Consider the following 16327-nt stretch of genomic DNA (forward strand, 5'->3'; position numbering starts at 1 on the left):
AAAAAACTTAAAAAGAATAAAAAAATCTCAGACTCTACTGGGTACCTATTTTAGGTATAATTTGAAAAAAATACATAGTTTTTGGCAGGTAATAGGGGAAACCCCTTAGTGATAATTAGTGCTATCGTCCAAAGAAGTTAAAACAAACTTAAATGGAAATAAGCTAATTTAAGATTTCTGAAAGATTTTTGTTTTTGTTTTGTTCTTCAAGATAGGGTTTCTCTGTGTAACAGCTCTGGCTGTTCTGGAACTCGCTCTGCAGCTCTGTAGTCCAGGTTGGTCTCGAACTCACGGAGATCCACCAGCCTCTGCCTCGCAAGTGCTGGGATTAAAGGCGTGCACCGCCACCACCACCCAGCGAGGTTGTGTGTATATGTGTGTGTGTGTGTGTGTTTTAAGCACTTGCAAATAAGTGGAGTTTGTTCTGTTTAGCTCATATTTGTGTAAAAGTAAAATATTAACAACTATTATTTTGCTTAGCCTGTCTTCCCATCTTAAAAGAAGTGGACTTCACTGAATTTCAGATATATCTGGCCTTGTAGAATAAGACAGCTGATTGGAGCAGGGTATCTGCTTGTAGAGGTCTTCTCAAACTTTACATTGGTAGTGTGCTACAGCCAGCCTTGTAGACAAGTGAAAAGTTCTCATATACGGTTATACCAGATGCATGTGGAAACACGGTGCCAATTAATTTGACTTCAGAAGCCCTAGTTCAGTTCCAATTACCCACATCAGGCTGCTCAAAAATAGGTGTATATGTAACTAAATCCCCAAGAGGGAGCCAGCGACATTTTCTGGCCTTTGCAGATGCCTGGGCAAACGAAAACAAGCATACACACTCACACATATGCAGAGAAATAAATAAATGTTATTATTTTGTTTTGGTTTGTTTTATGAGATGGGGTTTCTCTGTACAATAGCCCTGGCTATCCTGGACTCACTTTGTAGACCAGGCTGGCCTCAAAGTCACAGATCTGCCTGCCTCTGCCTTCCAAATGCTGGGATTTAAGGCATTTACTACCATGCCAACATTTTTTTTTTTTTTTAAAGAAAAGAAAGCTAAATATAGCATAGAAAAGTTGACATATTTAAGGACGGGACCTCAGTCCTTTCCCTACTCTGTGAGTGTTCTGTGTACTTAGCAAGGATTTTTCTCCCAGTTTACAGAGAAGGAGATACTAATGCTTTCTTACAGGAAATGCAGTACCTACACAGTAAGTCTGTTTACAATCCTGCGTGGCTCTTCTGATGGCTAAAGGCACAGAGTGAGACTGGAGTGTGTACTTCAACACGTGGTTTCTGTCCTGGTTTTGTTTTCAGGCATAGTGGAGTGCAATGGAGGGGTGGCTGAAGAGGACGAGGTGGAAGTCATCCTGGCCCAAGAGCCTTCTGCTGATCAGGAGGTTCCAAGGGATGTTGTCCTACCAGAACAGTCCCCAGGAGAATTTGACTTTAATGAGTTCTTTAACCTGGACAAGGTTCCAGGCTTGGCTTCGGTGAGTGTAACCCCACATTTGCAAATGTGGATGGAGAAGTTAAGAGAGATGGCTCAGTGGATAAAATCCTTGCTTTGTAAGTGTGAACACTGAATGGAATTTAGATCTAGCTCTAGAACACAAGTAAGTCTTGAGGCAGCATGGTGGCCTCCTGTAATCCCAGCACACAGAAAGTAGAGACAGGATTCTTGGGGCAAGCTGGCTAACTGAACTGTTTGGTGAGCTGTGGGTTCAAGTGGAGCCCCTGCCTCAATTTATAAAGCAGAGAGTAACTGAGGAAGGTGCCTATCATCAACCTCTTGGCTTCTACTTGCACATATACATATGTACACATGCACATATACACACACACGTATAGAATGTGGGTGTGGAGATACACATCTGTAATCTTGGCCTGTGGAATGCTGAGACAAGAGGAGTTTGAGTCCAGGTTAGCTGAAACTACATAGTTGTTTCAAGACTAGCCTGACTGTCAAGCCCATCTTTATTTTCTCTAATTTTTAAATTTTTTTATTGTCTCTGTTAATGATGCCTTAACTATTCCACAAGTATATTTAAACATAGCTTCTGGGTCTACATCCAAAGCATTTCATAAAATATATTTTTGTTGTTGTTGTTGTTTTGTTTTTGTTTTTGGAGACAGGGTTTTTGCCTCCCCAGTGCTGAGATTAAAGGCATGGGCTACCATGCCCAGCTCATAAAATACATTCTTATTAATTCTTTGAGAATTGTATTTTGTCTTTTGTCTTTTTTTTCCCCAAAGCTGAGGACCGAACCCAAGCGCTTAGCTCTCTACCAATGAGCTAAATCCCCAACCCTGAGAGTTTTATGTAATGTCCTTGATATTGTTCACTCTCCCTCAAACCCATTTTAAAAACTTTTTAGTTTTATTTAAAAAGGATGGAACAGCTAATTAAGGTTAAATTTGACCTACTGATCCCCCCCACCTCCTCATCCCCACCCCGGGGAGGGTTATCTTTTGTTTTGCTTTCAAACAGGATCTCTCTATGTAGCTTTAGATGGCCTGGAACTCAGAGATTCACCTACCTTTGCTTCACAAGTACCAAGATTAAAGGCATGTACCCACTCCCCAAATATATATGTATACATATTCATATATATGTGTGTATGTATATACTCATCTTTTTAAGTCATTTAAAAACCTCTATAAGGACAGCTGAGATATCACAGTTCCTAGCTCCTCCATCAGCTGATAGCTATAGAGGACATAGCAAAGGATGTCTGATTTACAGGTTAGAACTGTATCCACTTCCTATGCAGGAAGGAGGTTCTGCTGTCACAGGCATACTTGCTCCTGTTTTAAAAATGACCAAACTTGCCACGTGTGGTGGTGCACCCTTTCATCCCAATACCAAGAGGCAGAGGCAGGCAAATCTCTTGAGTTCAAAGCTAGTCTGATCTACAAAGGGAGTCCAAGACTACTAGAGAAACTCTGTCTCGAAAAACCAAAAAAACAAAACAAAAAACAAATTTGTCAGGCCAGTGGCGCACACCTTTAATCCCAGCATGTGGGAGGCGGCAGAGGCAGTCAGATCTCTTGTGAGTTCCAGGACAGCCAAGGCTACAGATAGAAGCGCTGTCTTGAAAACCAAAAGGGGGGGGCGGGGGAACAGGGGAGGTACCTTTAAAATGTGTTGGTTTTACTGTGGGTGAGTACAGTCATGCACTACACAGTATGGATGTGGGCATCAGAGGACAGCTTTTTGGAGTTGGTTCTCCTTCTACCTTCCATGGGTTCAGGGCATCAGGCTCGTGTCACAAGTGCTATTTTACCTGCTGAGCCGTATTACAGGCCCTAAAGTTTGACATTTTTAAACATATGAAATAGTAACTATACCTTTTGGGTGGTTTTGGTGTTTATATATATCTCCTTCCTGTTTACACTAAATTGGTTGTATTTTGTGTGTACTTATTTGTTCCACTAAGAGGTACCATTTATTGTGCTTTTATATCCACTTATTACACTTTGGCTGGAGTTGTTATCCTCTGTATATTGTTCCTTTTGATGCTTTTTTTTTTCTGAGATAGGTTCTCAGTGTTCGATCCAGTTGCCCTTAACCTCCCAAGTGCTGGGATTACATGTGTGGTACCATGTTTGGCTGGAATAATGATCATTTTTTAGCTCTAATTTCTATTTTTTGGCTTCTCAAGGCTTGAATTGCATGATATTCCTTTTAATCCTGAGACTACCAGGTTGCAACCAAGGGTTTCCTTCAGTCGTTCCATCTTAAGCAGTGTCTGACTGAAGCTATCAACATGGTGTCAGAGTGCTTCACTCTGGTGCTGCATTGTGCTTTTGAAAATGAGTCCTCTGAAGAAAGCTTTTCTAATGGGGCAAATGGGAGAGAACTGCCACATCTAAGTAACGCTGAGGTTTTGCTATATGTGCTTGGGAGGTCTGTGCTTTTTTATGCCCAAGTTTGAGTTGCTCAGAAATGATCAGGAAGAGGAAAAAGACTTAAATTCTAAGTTCTGGGACACCTATAGACTGTCATCCTAGCCCCTCTGTCTTGTCAGATGATAGAAGATGTTCTGGGAGAAGGGTCAGTCTCTGCCAGCCGCTTCAGTAGGTGGTTCTCTAACCCAAGCCGGTCAGGGAGCAGATCCAGCAGCCTCGGATCCACACCCCATGAAGAACTTGAGAGACTTGCAGGTAACATCATTGAAGCCTTGTATGTCGCTTGAGCCTCCCTTGCCATGTTTCATTTTGTCATCATTATTTAGTAGTCTGCTAGGGTTAAAGAGGTTTTGGATACTGAAAAGCCTTCAGTTTTTGTTTTTTTTTATGCTTTGAAAGGCAAGTTTTTACTGCTCATTAGGACCAATTGTGAATTTGTTTATTTACAAAATCAGGTCTGGAGCAAGCCGTCCTCTCTCCTGGACAGAACTCGGGGAATTATTTTGCTCCTATACCATCGGAAGACCATGCTGAAAATAAAGTGGACATTTTAGAAATGCTACAGAAAGCCAAAGTCGACTTAAAACCTCTTCTCTCTAGCCTTTCTGCAAATAAAGAGAAACTTAAGGAGAGCTGTAAGTGTTGAGAATCTGCTTTAGGTACTTGAAGTTTACGTGTTCTTAAAGAACAACTCGAGTGTGCTGTTTCCCGTCAGGTCAGGTGCATGACAGGATGTGGTTAATGTTTTTCAAAAAGATACAGGCATGGTGCCACAGAGCCTTGAGTCCTTTAAGCTCTGGCTGGCCTAAAACTTGCTAGATAGGCCAGGCTGACCTATAACTCAGAGAACCTCTGGTCCCTGCCTGACAGAGTGCTGGTATTAAAGGTGTGCACCACACTTGACTCCAGTTTCTCTTTCGGTCCCAGCTGTAACAGCCCATTGAAGGTTTCTGTCCTCCCAAGCATAGCTCACCTGTTTCTCACTTAGGCAGCAAGTCCTTGCCCTCAGTTAGTGCTGTGAGAGCTCAGTGCAGTCCTGTTGCGGTTGAACTGTCTGGGCTCTTGTGTCTGGTAGTAAAGTCTGGACAGATCCATTACAAGGTATCTTTCTGAATGATAGGCAGGCTCTTTTCAGATTTTTGAGACAATGTCTCTCTATGTAGTTCTTATACTGGAATTCACCGTGTAGGTGTCTTACCAAGTTTTGAAAACTCATACCCCACAGTTCTTCCATCGCAGATCCTAGCATCTAAATATTTTTGGTGTAGTTTATTTTATTTATTTCTTTTTTATTATTTATATGATGTCTGTCTGTTTGTGTATGTGTCTGGGGTAAGAGAAGTACAGAGTCTCTGAAACTGGAGTTCCAGGCAGTTGTAAACTGTCAGGTGTGGGTGTTGGAATTAAGCCCCTATGTGGTATAACTGGGAATTGAATTCAGGACCTTTGGAAGAGCAGCTAGTGCTCTTAACTTCTGAGCCATCGCTCCAGCCCAGCTGCTGGGAATTAAACTTCGGTCCTCTATAAGAACAATATGTGCTCTTAACCATTGAGCCATTTCTGCAAGCATGTGCCATGCCACCCCCGCCCCCCCCTTTTTTTTTTTGAAAGAGTCTCACTAGTCCTGGCTGTCCTGAAACTCACTTAAATCTGTCTGCCTCTGCCTCCTGAGTGCTGGGATTAAAGGTGTGTGCCACCATGTCCAGCCATCTCTTTCTATGTACATAATTGCAGCCTTACTCCTACTAAGAAACTTTAAGTGTTCAGTATCTGTATTTTAGTGTCAGCTTTTTGACAGCCTTATTTCAGTTATAAAATAATTGTCATGACAGCCAATGAGAATTCCTACCAAATACCCCTTTGCTTAGTGTAACAAGAACTTTCTCAACTTCTCAGCACATTCAGGGGTTGTACTTTCAGTGGAAGAGGTAGAAGCAGGGCTCAAGGGCTTGAAGGTGGACCAGCAAATGAAGAACTCAACTCCCTTCATGGCAGAACATTTAGAGGAGACCCTGAGTGCTGTAACTAGCAATCGACAACTCAAGAAAGATGGAGATATGACTGCATTCAACAAACTAGTGAGCACCATGAAGGCAAGTGGGACGCTGCCTACTCAGCCCAGAGTCAGTGTAAGTACTCAGTACAGCCTCACCCATCCTCTTCTTCCTGTTTCTGTATCTCCTCCCACTGCAGTAATAAATGGGTTTTATGAAGGTGTTCTGAGTGATTGGAAATTTCTGTACAAGTTGTTTGGTCCTTGGTGTATGTTTGTTCCTTAACTGTGCTATTTGATACTAGAGGAAGCATATCTGTAGATAGTGTGTATATTTGGGACAATAGGATGATTGAGTAATTCAGTGTGCAATTCCTGCATAACTTTATAAAGGTCTTTCCTAAGAAAAGAAAACAATTGAGTTGTGGTAAACCACATACCTCTTATGTGGGGTTACCATCGCAAAAAGTAGAAAAAAATAAATGTATCCCTTGAGGTGAACTGAACAGAGTGATGCATGCCTGTAACCCTATTATCTGAGAGGATCAGGAGTGCAGGACCAGCCATGGCCACCTGAGACACAGCTGTTTTGGGTTTTTGTTTGTTTGTTTGTTTGTTTGTTTGTTTTCTCTCTCTCTCTCTCTCTTTTTTTTTCAAGATAGAGTTTCTCTGTGTAGCCTTGGCCGTCCTAGACTCACTTTGTAGACCAGGCTGGCCTCAAACTCACAGAGATCCACAGCCCCTATGTGGTGTAACTGGGAATTGAATTTAGGACCTTTGGAAGAGCAGCTAGTGCTCTTAACTTCTGAGCCATCGCTCCAGCACCACCATTGCCTAACCATACCATAAAAAAAGTTTTATAGTAAAATTTTTGCATTTTGTCTGTGGGTTACTTACATGCTTAGTGTACACAGAGGCCAAAAGAGGGCATCAGACACCCCACTCCTACCCCCAGAACTGGAGTTTCAGATGATTGAGTCACCATGTAGTTGATAGGAACTGAATACAGGTCCTCTGAAAGGGCAGCCAGTGTGCCTAACCACTGAACCACCTCTCCCACCTCTTATAGTAAAAATTTTTCTTAAGATTGATTGATTGAGGCCGGGCGTGGTGGTGCACGCCTTTAATCCCAGCACTCGGGAGGCAGAGGCAGGTGGATCCCTGTGAGTTCGAGGCCAGCCTGGTCTACAAAGTGAGTCTAGGACAGCCAAGGCTACACAGAGAAACCTTGTCTCAAAAAACCAAAAAAAAAAAAAAAAAGATCGATTGATTGATTGATTTGTATGAGTGCTCTATCTGCACGTACACCTGCAGACCAGAAGAGGGCATCGGATCATAATATAAATAGCCATCATGTTGTTACTAGGAATTGAACTCAGGACTCCAGGAGAGCAGACAGTGTTTTTAACTGCTAAGTCATCTCCTCAGCCCTAAAGTCTTTATTTTCATACTTAGATTACCTGTTTTCTTTCCTTTTTTTGGGGGGGGGGGTCAGTTGATACAGGGTTTCCCTGTGTAGCCCTGGCTGTCCTGGACTCACAGAGCTCTACCTGCCTCCGAGTGCTGGGATTACAGGCATGCACCACCACATTCGGCTCTTGATTAGACAGCCACACAGGTTTATTAAAATACCAATGATGGCCGGGTAGTGGTGGCACATGCCTTTAATCCCAGCACATGGGAGGCAGAGGCAGGTGGAGCTCCAAAAGTTCGAGGCCACCCTGGTCTACATAGGAGTCCAGAACAGTCAGAGCAACACAGAGAAACCCTGTCTTGAAAAACCAAAAAAAAAGAACACTCACAAAATACCAATGATGGCACTGAATATGATGGTGCAGGCTGTGGTAGTCCCATCACTACTTGGTTTGGTGTTTTTGTTTTTGTTTTTTGGAGGGTTTCTGTGTGTAACAGTCCTGGCTGTCCTGGACTTACTTTGTAGACCAGGCTGGCCTCGAACTCACAGAGATCCACCTGCCTCTGCCTCCTGAGTGCTAGGATTAATGCCATGTGCCACCACTGCCCAGCTGTTTGTTTTTTAGTTTATAAGCATAAAGCTAGTTTATACAGGTTTATATTTTTGGTTCTGAGCCTACCTTTAATGGCTAAGCCATCTATCTATCCAGCCCTTTTGTAGATTTATTATAACATGTACTGGTTTGTATCATAACAGTGTTTAGAGAGTGAGTTTCAGCCAAGTTTTCATATCACACTATCCCTTAGTGATAAAAAGTGATGGGGAAAAAGGTAGATCTGAAGAATGAAGCCTCAACTCGGTTGCTGTATTGTATCAATTGTTAAACTGAATTTTGCCTCTTTTCCGACTCAACTTTTTTTGGCTGAAAACTACAACTAGCTGAACTATCAACAACAATAAATGTTTGATTCACCATGCCTTTTTTCTTTGGGTTTTATTTTGCAACAGGGTTTTCTCTCTGGCGCATGCGCTCTCTGTCTGTCTGTCTGTCTGCCTCTCTCTCTCTCTCTCTCTCTCTCTCTCTCTCTCTCTGTCTTTTTTTTTTTTTTTAATGAATTTTAAGAATATTTTGCATGCCTTTTGTTGTTGTTGTTTTGGGTGTTTGGGGCTGTTTATTTTTCGAGACAGGGTTTCTCTCTGTAGCCCTGGCTGTCCTGGACTCACTGAGATCCATCTGCCTCTGCCTCCAGAGTGCTGGGATTACAGGTGTGAAGCACCACACCACACCTGGCTGCATGTGTTTATTTTTGTGGGCATGTGTGTGGAACAACTTGTCTAGAGATCAGAGGATAGCTTGAGAGTTGGTTTCTCTTTGCACACCAAGAGTGGTAGAATTGAATTTGGGTTGTCGGACTTGATAACAGGTACTGTTCCTGCTGATCCATCTCTCCCACCCTGACTGTGTTTTGCCAAGTGAAAGGAGTGATTTTTCAGCTTTTCTTATCGGACCAACAGTTAAAGTCCAAGAGCTCCCTTTCTTCCTGCCCTCTTGAAGGATATCTCAGATTATACCATACAACTCAAAGGGGAGTGATCCTATAAACTACTTCAGAGTTATTTTCACACAAAGAAATATTAGATATCCGAATTATCAGATGACGGGCACATGTTTCTAAGAATTACGGAACACATCCTAGCATTTGGGGGATTAAGGCAGAAGGATTGTAAATTGAAGGCCACTGTAAGCTATCTAGTAAATCCATGCTAGCATGAGCTACACAGCAAGACCTGGCTCAGAAAACCAAGAGCTGCACCGTAATTCAGTTCTCCTACCCTCCTTTCCTGTTACCTTGGGGGTTTGGCACTGACTAGTTTTTTCATTCAAATCTTGTCATAGGTTTGTTTCTTTTCAGTGTGAGTTTCCAAAGAAGTGGAGACAAAGGAGGTGGGAACAGTTGGGAGGAGGAAGCAAGAAGAGATTGGCAAGTTTGATACTACCAGGGCTACGTACTCTGTCTTGAAAGAGAAAGAAGGGGCGGGAGAGAAGAGAAGAGAAAGAAAATTGCAACTCAGTATTTGCTATCTCAACCTTTGATTTTATTGTACAGTATTGACCCTGAGTTGTGAATGCACTTGGTTTGATGTTAAGAGTTTCAATGATTTTATGTATAGCTAGTTTCAGGTGTGAGGGAATGAGCCTAGGACACCTGATAATAAGATGGGTGACATTAAAAAAAAAATGGCTAGATAATATTTACACAAACTCAGAATTTATCCATGCTGCTTGATTGACATGTGAGATCCTGGCCTGCTGCTAGAGTCAGTGTCTTCAGTCATTACTACTGGCTACTAGTTGTCATCTGACACTGTCCATCTAAGTAGTGATGTCCATCCCAAACTATTACATTGAAATTGCAGGCTGCCCTGCAAATATGCGAAGCCCAGTAAGCCATATATTTATTAAAATCATCTGCATTTATCCCCAGTTCCAAAACCAACAATAAAAGGCTTGAAACTAGCTATAGGCTTGGACAGATCCGGCTAGTGGAATGGAAATTGCATCAGAAAGGACTGCTGGCTGAGCTCAGCGATTGCACAGTATTCAGCACGCTGTAGGAAAGCAGGTTAAATGTACAAAGTAAGACCATTGCCAGATTCAGAGCAGAGAGGAGTTGAATTTTGTCCTGCATATAAGACACATTTTAAAGGAGCTTAACTTGAAATAGTAACATTTAAGTTTCTGGGTTTTGGGGGGTTTGTTTTGAGATAGGGTCTCTCTATGTCACCCTAATTATCCTGGAATTCACCATGTATTCCAGGCTAGCCTTGAACTCAGATCCATCTGCCTGTTTCCCAAGTGCTGGGATTTAAGGGCATGTGCTACCATGCCCAGCTGAAAGTTTGAAACAGTAACAATTCTAGCCAAATGTGGTGTTCCTTATTTTTTAGTTAGTGATGCATAGGATCAATCCAGGACCTTGTACTTACTTATTTGGTTTTCTCAAAACAGGGTTTCTGTGTAGCCTTGGCTGTCTTAGACTCAACTTGTAGATCAGGCTGGCCTCAAACTCAGAGATTTGTCTGCCTCTGCCTCCCGAGTGCTGGAATTATAGGTGTGCACCTGACTTTGTTTTATTTTTAAAGATGTATTTATTTTTGTTTTAAATGTATGAGTGTTTTATCTGTATGTATATGTGTGCATTATGTGCATATGCCATTGAGGCCAGAAGATCCCTTGGAACTGGAGTAATAAATGATTGAGGGTATCATACAGGTGCTGGGCATATAGCGCAGATTGGGTCACTGGAGGAGCAGCCAGTGCTCTTAACCACTGAGCCATCTCTCCAGCCTCCTTGTCTTTGGGTTTTTTTTGTTGTTGTTGTTTTTGTTTTTGTTTTGTTTTTTTTTTGTTTTTTGGTTGGTTGGTTTGGGTTTTTTTTGGGGGGGGTTGTTTGGTTGGTTTTTATTGTTGTTGTTTTTTTTTTCAAGGCAGGGTTTCTCTGTGTATCCTTGGTTGTCCTGGACTCGCTTTGTAGACCAGGCTGGCCTTGAACTCACAGCTATCCACCTGCCTCTGCCTCCCAAGTGCTGAGATTAAAGGCATGTGCCACCACACCGGCCTTCAGCCTCCTTGTCTTTAATACTTTGTTGTTTGGTTTTGTTTCTTGCTTGTTTGCTTTTTGAGATGGGGTTTCTATGTGTAGTCTTGTCTGTCCTGGAGCTCACTCTGTAGACCAGGCCAGCCTGGAACTGACAGCGATCTGCCTGCCTCTGCCTCCCTAAGTACTACGATTAAAGGTGTGCCACTACTGCCAGACTGTGTTTTGGTTTTGGTTTTTCAAGACAGGGTTTCTCTGTGTAGCCTTGGCTGTCCTGGCTTCACTTTGTAGACCAGGCTAGCCTCCGATTTACATCAGTCTGCCTGTCTCTGCCTCCCACGTGCTCGGATTAAAAGTGTGCACTACAAAAAATAAAAATAAAAAAGTGTGCACTACCATGCTATTTTTAATACTTTCTTTGTTCAATAAATCTTGTTAGTGATAATGATTACTGAGGGCTCCTTGAAAGTGAAAATCTTATAAATTGTGTAAATGCTCCTCAGTCCCACCATTTATCTTTTTTCTTTTTTTTTTAAGACAGGTTTTCTCTGTCCATCTTGGGGAAGCATGTGCCACTGTGCCCATGGGATGAGGGAGGAGTGAGTTGGTTATATTTTTGTGGACTCCAATGTATAAATTGTGTTGAAGTTGAAACCTATCTTTTTTAGCGAAACCTTGAAAGTCACTTGTTGGCCCCTGCTGAGATTCCAGGCCAGCCTGTCCCTAAGAACATCCTACAGGTATGTTAGGGCTTACACTGATCCTCAGAGTAATTATATACTGTTGTTATTAAGGTGGTTGTGCTGTGCTGCTAATACCAGTGGGTGGATTATGATGGCTTTGAATGTTTCTGGATTGCTGGTTTGTAGTTTCTGTGGAACTCGAGTACCTAATCTGTATTTGTAGGAGTAATTTAAAGCAACTGTTGGTGGCTAAACAGTTGCTACTTCATGCGAGTCATTGGCTAGCTTCCAAAAGTGAATTCATATTTCAAAACTAGTGATCTGGCATTTCTGCTTGTAGGAACTTCTGGGTCAACCGGTTCAGAGACCTACTTCTTCCAATCTTCTCAGTGGCCTTATGGGGAGCTTGGAGCCCACTGCATCTTTATTGAGCCAAAGAGCGCCCTCTCCTCCTATGTCACAAGTGTTTCAAACTCGAGCAGCCTCAGCCGACTATCTTCATCCAAGGATACCATCACCAATTGGTAACTAGTGCTTTAGCAGTGGTGGGATTAACCCTAGAGCCTCATGCCTACCAGTTAAGCACTCCGCCATTGACAAAGGTTCCCAACTCAGTAACTCTTCTACTTATGTCCTCGTACTTACACTTGTTCCCTAGACTCGGCAGTCTTCAAGGGCATGCTTAAAGAATTTGAAAGGAAATGTATAAATGTGTTATACTGATTTCTGTACAGCACATACAGTCAGGATGAAGACAGTTTATTATCCAGCTATTCTTTTTTTGTTTTGTTTTTTGTTTGTTTTTTGAGACAGGGTCTCTCTGTGTAGCCTTGGCTGTCCTGGACTCCCTTTGTAGACCAGGCTGGCCCTCGAACTCACAGCGATCCGCCTGCCTCTGCCTCCCGAGTGCTGGGATTAAAGGTTCTTTGTATAGCTCTTTAGTTTTCTCATTTAGAAAATAGAGCTCAAAGTAGTTAATTTGGATTCTTTGCGGGGGAGGGGGGGTTGCTTTTTTGACACAAGGTTTCTCTGTGTAACAGCTCTGCCTGTCCTGGAACATTACTATGGATTCTAAACTCGATAAGGAGCTTTAGGAAAGCCAGGAGTAATGATTGTACACTCCTGTAATCAGCATTTGAGATGAGTCAGGAGGATCCTAAGGGGTTTTTGTTTTTGTTTTTTGAGACAGGGTCTCTCTATGTAGCCTTGGCTGTACTGGACTCACTTTGTAGACCAGGCTGGCCTCGAACTCAGAGCGATCCGCCTGCCTCTGCCTCCCGAGTGCTGGGAGTAAAGGCGCGCGCCACCACACCTGGCTGGATCTTCAGTTTTAAAGCCACCCTGGGCTATATAAGGAGTTTGAGGCTACACTGAGAGCCAGTCACAGAGTAGTGACTTTGTAGCAAGCAGTTGAAGTTGGGGAACAAGGAACCATGGAAGAAGCAGCTCCACTGCCTTAGTGTTTCTACCGCTGAACCACTGGAGGCGGCTGCTCTCTGCCTCAGTCAGCCATATCCCATTCTGTTTGTCAGCAGTTGTATATAGAGTTGTGTGGAAAGAGTGTGACTCACATGTCAAGCATGGCCAGTTAGCGTCCTTAGCTAGAGAGCTCTCAGCTCGGAAAAGGACAAAGGAGACAGCTTATTGGGAAGGTTACACCAGCAGGTGAACCCATAAAGAGCTCTGCTTAAGGTCCACATACACATTGTGGGAGGAGAGGGAAGGAAGGGGCAGCTCATCAGGCCAAAGAAGCAGCACTTCCTGTTCATAAAAGCCATCATGCCGGTGGGTTGCTTATGCTGTCCTGGGCTCTAATGCTTGATGTTCATTGATTCTGAAATTTTCTGCCAGGTTTCCCATCAGGACCCCAGCAGCTTCTTGGAGATCCATTCCAAGGCATGCGCAAGCCCATGAGCCCTGTTACAGCCCAGGTCAGAGTTCTTTCTCAGACCCAGTATCTGTTGTTTCACTGTTGCTGTTGCTTGTGGGGTAGAGAATTGAATTGCATCATTGAGATACATGGTTTGTTCTATAGTGACTGTAGCTCAGTTTCATACAGAGGAGAAAATTGCTGAGTGATGAGAACTATTTAAAATAAAAAAAATTTTTTTCTTTAAAGATGTATTTTCTGCTTGCATGTACACCTACACGCTAGAAGAGGGCACCAGATCTCATTATAGATGGTTGTGAGCCACCATGTGGTTGCTGGGAATCGAACTCAGGACCTCTGGAAGAATAGAAAGTGCTCTTAATCTCTGAGCCATCTCTGCAGCCCTAAAATTTTTTTTTAGATTTACTTACTTTATGTGTATAAGTGTTTTGTTTCTATATATGTTTATGTACTGTGTGTGCTCATCGCCCAAGCAGTTTTTAAAAAGGAATCGGATCCCGTGGAACTGGAGTTGTGGATGGTTGTGAACTGCCATGTGGGTCTGGGAATTGAGCCCAGATATTCTGCAATAGCAGTAAATGCTCTTAACCACTGAACCATCTCTCATTTCACTATTTAAAAATTTAAAATATCATTAAGTGGATAGCAGTGTAAGTTAGAAGTTAGTTATTTGCAGTATTCAGTTTTCTTAGCTACCGTTTAAACCATAAGGCAGACCTTTGTGGAAATGCACTGAACTTGTTCATCTTTTTTTTTTTTTTTTTTAAGATTTATTTATATGTTTTCTGCATACAGTGCTCTGCCTGCATGTACACCTGTATGACAGAAGAGGGCACCAGATCTCATTATAGATGGCTGTGAGCCACCATGTGGTTGCTGGGAATTGAACTCAGAACCTCTGGAAGAGCAGACAGTGTTTCTCTCCAGCCCCATGAACTTGTTTATCCTTTACTGACTGTCTTTCCCTGATGTTTCATCTGAGCAGATGAGCCAGCTAGAACTGCAGCAGGCTGCCTTGGAAGGGCTGGCCCTATCACATGACCTTGCAATACAGACAGCACCATTCTACCAGCCTGGTTTTAGCAAACCACAAGTGGACAGAACTAGAGATGGACTCAGAAGCAGGTAAATACTAATCCTACTTACATAGGTTTGAGTGCTGATTTGTAAACACAGTCTTCCTGAGATTGGTAAACCTTATCACATATAAAAATAACTGTTGCATATGCTGATCCTCTTGTAAGATACTGCAGATGCTATCGACAGAAGAAATATAATTGAATTCTCCAGGATCTTGCCATGTGCCCTTTGCCAGTACATTTTGTCTCTCTCAGAAGTGACCACTGTCAGCCAGGTGTGGTGGTGCACACCTTCAATCCCAGTACTCAGAAGGCAGAGGCAGGCGGATCCCTGTGGGTATGAGGCCAGCCTGGTCTACAGAGTGAGTCCAGGACAGCCAAGGCTACCCAGAGAAGCCCTGTCTCAAAAGAAACAAAACCACAACAGAAGTGACCACTGTCTAACCTTTAAAAATAATCACTGCCTTAATTTTTTTTTTTTCTAAATTCTGTAGTTTTTCTGTTTTGGTTTGGATTTTTTGGTCTTTTGAGGCAGGGTTTATCTATGTACCTCTTGTCCTGGAACTCACTCTGTACAGTGGGCTGGCCTCGAACTCAGAGATTGGCCTATCAATCTCCCAAGTGCTGAGACTAAAGGCATGTGTCACCACTGCCTGCCTGTTTGGTATTCTTATTTTTAAAATGACTTTTGGGTTTCAGTTAGCTAAATAGTCAGACGTTAGAGAGAAACTACCTCAGAATTGGACCTTATACTTTATTACAAGTAAATATATTTTTTAAATTTACAGTGTTTCTACCAACTTTTTATTTTTACAGTACTGGGTATTGAACTCAGCACCTTGGACATGCACTCTGTTACACACACTCACTAGCCCTTATTTGTTTTGTTTTGCTTGCTTGCTTGTTTTGAGACAAGATTTTTCTGTATAGCCCTGGCTATGCTGGAACTCACTCTGCAGACCAGGCTGGCCTTGAACTCTGAGATCTGCCTGCCTCTGCCTCCCAGAATGCTGAGATTAAAGGCATATGCCACCACACTCAACTTTGTTTGTATTTTGTTCTTCTGTTTTTTTGAGACAGGGTCCCATTGTATAGCCTTGGCTAAACAATCCTCCTATGTCTGTTTCTGGATTGTGAGTGTGTGCCATTATGTTGGGCTCAGCCCTTGGTCTTTCAAATCAGGGCCTCAATGTCACCAGCCTTGAACTGTGTGGCCTTGGGATTCTATTTTATTCTATTTTATTTTTATTTAATTTACATGTCTATGAGTGCTCTATCTGCATGTACACCTGCACACCAGAAGAGGGCACATCCTTATATATGGCTGTGAGCCACCATGTGGGTGCTGAGAATTTAACTGAGGACTTTTGGAAGATCAGCCAGTGCTCTTAACTACTGAGCCATGTCTCCAGTTCCTGGGTCTCAGTCTCTTGGCTTTCCCTCCTGTATGTTGGGGTTATGGGTGTGCTCATCACTCTGCTTACTCATCCCTTGGAGATGATGAAAAGCAAAACTTGATGTAGCTTCCTGTTCTTATAGATTGAATGTTGTACAAACTTACAGATTATCTTGTAATGCAGGATTGTTACAAGTTTGTCAATAAGGCTAATGGATGAGGGCTTTTTTTCTTTTTAAGATGTGTATGAGTGCACCTCCTAGCATGGGTGTGCATATGTCTGTATGAGTTTCTATGTACCATGATGTTAGCATCCTAAAGAGGCCAAAAAGGGGAAGTTGAGTTAAAGTAGTCATG

The 16327-nt window shown here is 42.6% G+C and overlaps 1 protein-coding gene and 2 long non-coding RNA genes across 6 annotated transcripts in view; 2 read left to right on the plus strand and 1 right to left on the minus strand.

The window, feature by feature from the left end:
• The window catches only part of LOC311607506, a 72387-nt gene that overhangs the window by 47335 nt on the left and 8725 nt on the right, over positions 1 to 16327 (plus strand). The window lies entirely within an intron of this gene.
• EIF4ENIF1 (eukaryotic translation initiation factor 4E nuclear import factor 1) overlaps positions 1 to 16327 on the plus strand; it is a 42336-nt gene that overhangs the window by 19070 nt on the left and 6939 nt on the right. For all 4 annotated transcript variants that reach the window (XM_084799257.1, XM_084799255.1, XM_084799256.1 and 1 more), the window contains exons 7-14: positions 1321 to 1496; positions 4035 to 4170; positions 4371 to 4550; positions 5812 to 6044; positions 11590 to 11661; positions 11945 to 12128; positions 13456 to 13535; positions 14481 to 14620. In XM_084799257.1, coding sequence (XP_084655383.1) covers positions 1321 to 1496; positions 4035 to 4170; positions 4371 to 4550; positions 5812 to 6044; positions 11590 to 11661; positions 11945 to 12128; positions 13456 to 13535; positions 14481 to 14620 — 1201 coding nt within the window. The remainder of the gene's footprint in view (positions 1 to 1320; positions 1497 to 4034; positions 4171 to 4370; positions 4551 to 5811; positions 6045 to 11589; positions 11662 to 11944; positions 12129 to 13455; positions 13536 to 14480; positions 14621 to 16327) is intronic.
• On the minus strand, positions 4561 to 10734 carry LOC311607508. The gene is made up of 3 exons (XR_014782617.1): positions 7890 to 10734; positions 7445 to 7462; positions 4561 to 5554 (listed from the first exon to the last, which is right to left on the minus strand). It is a non-coding gene; the product is annotated as an uncharacterized lncRNA (long non-coding RNA).

This window comes from Acomys minous, assembly GCF_964271855.1.
Source record: "Acomys minous genome assembly, chromosome: 10".
NCBI classification, from domain to species: Eukaryota; Metazoa; Chordata; class Mammalia; order Rodentia; family Muridae; genus Acomys; species Acomys minous.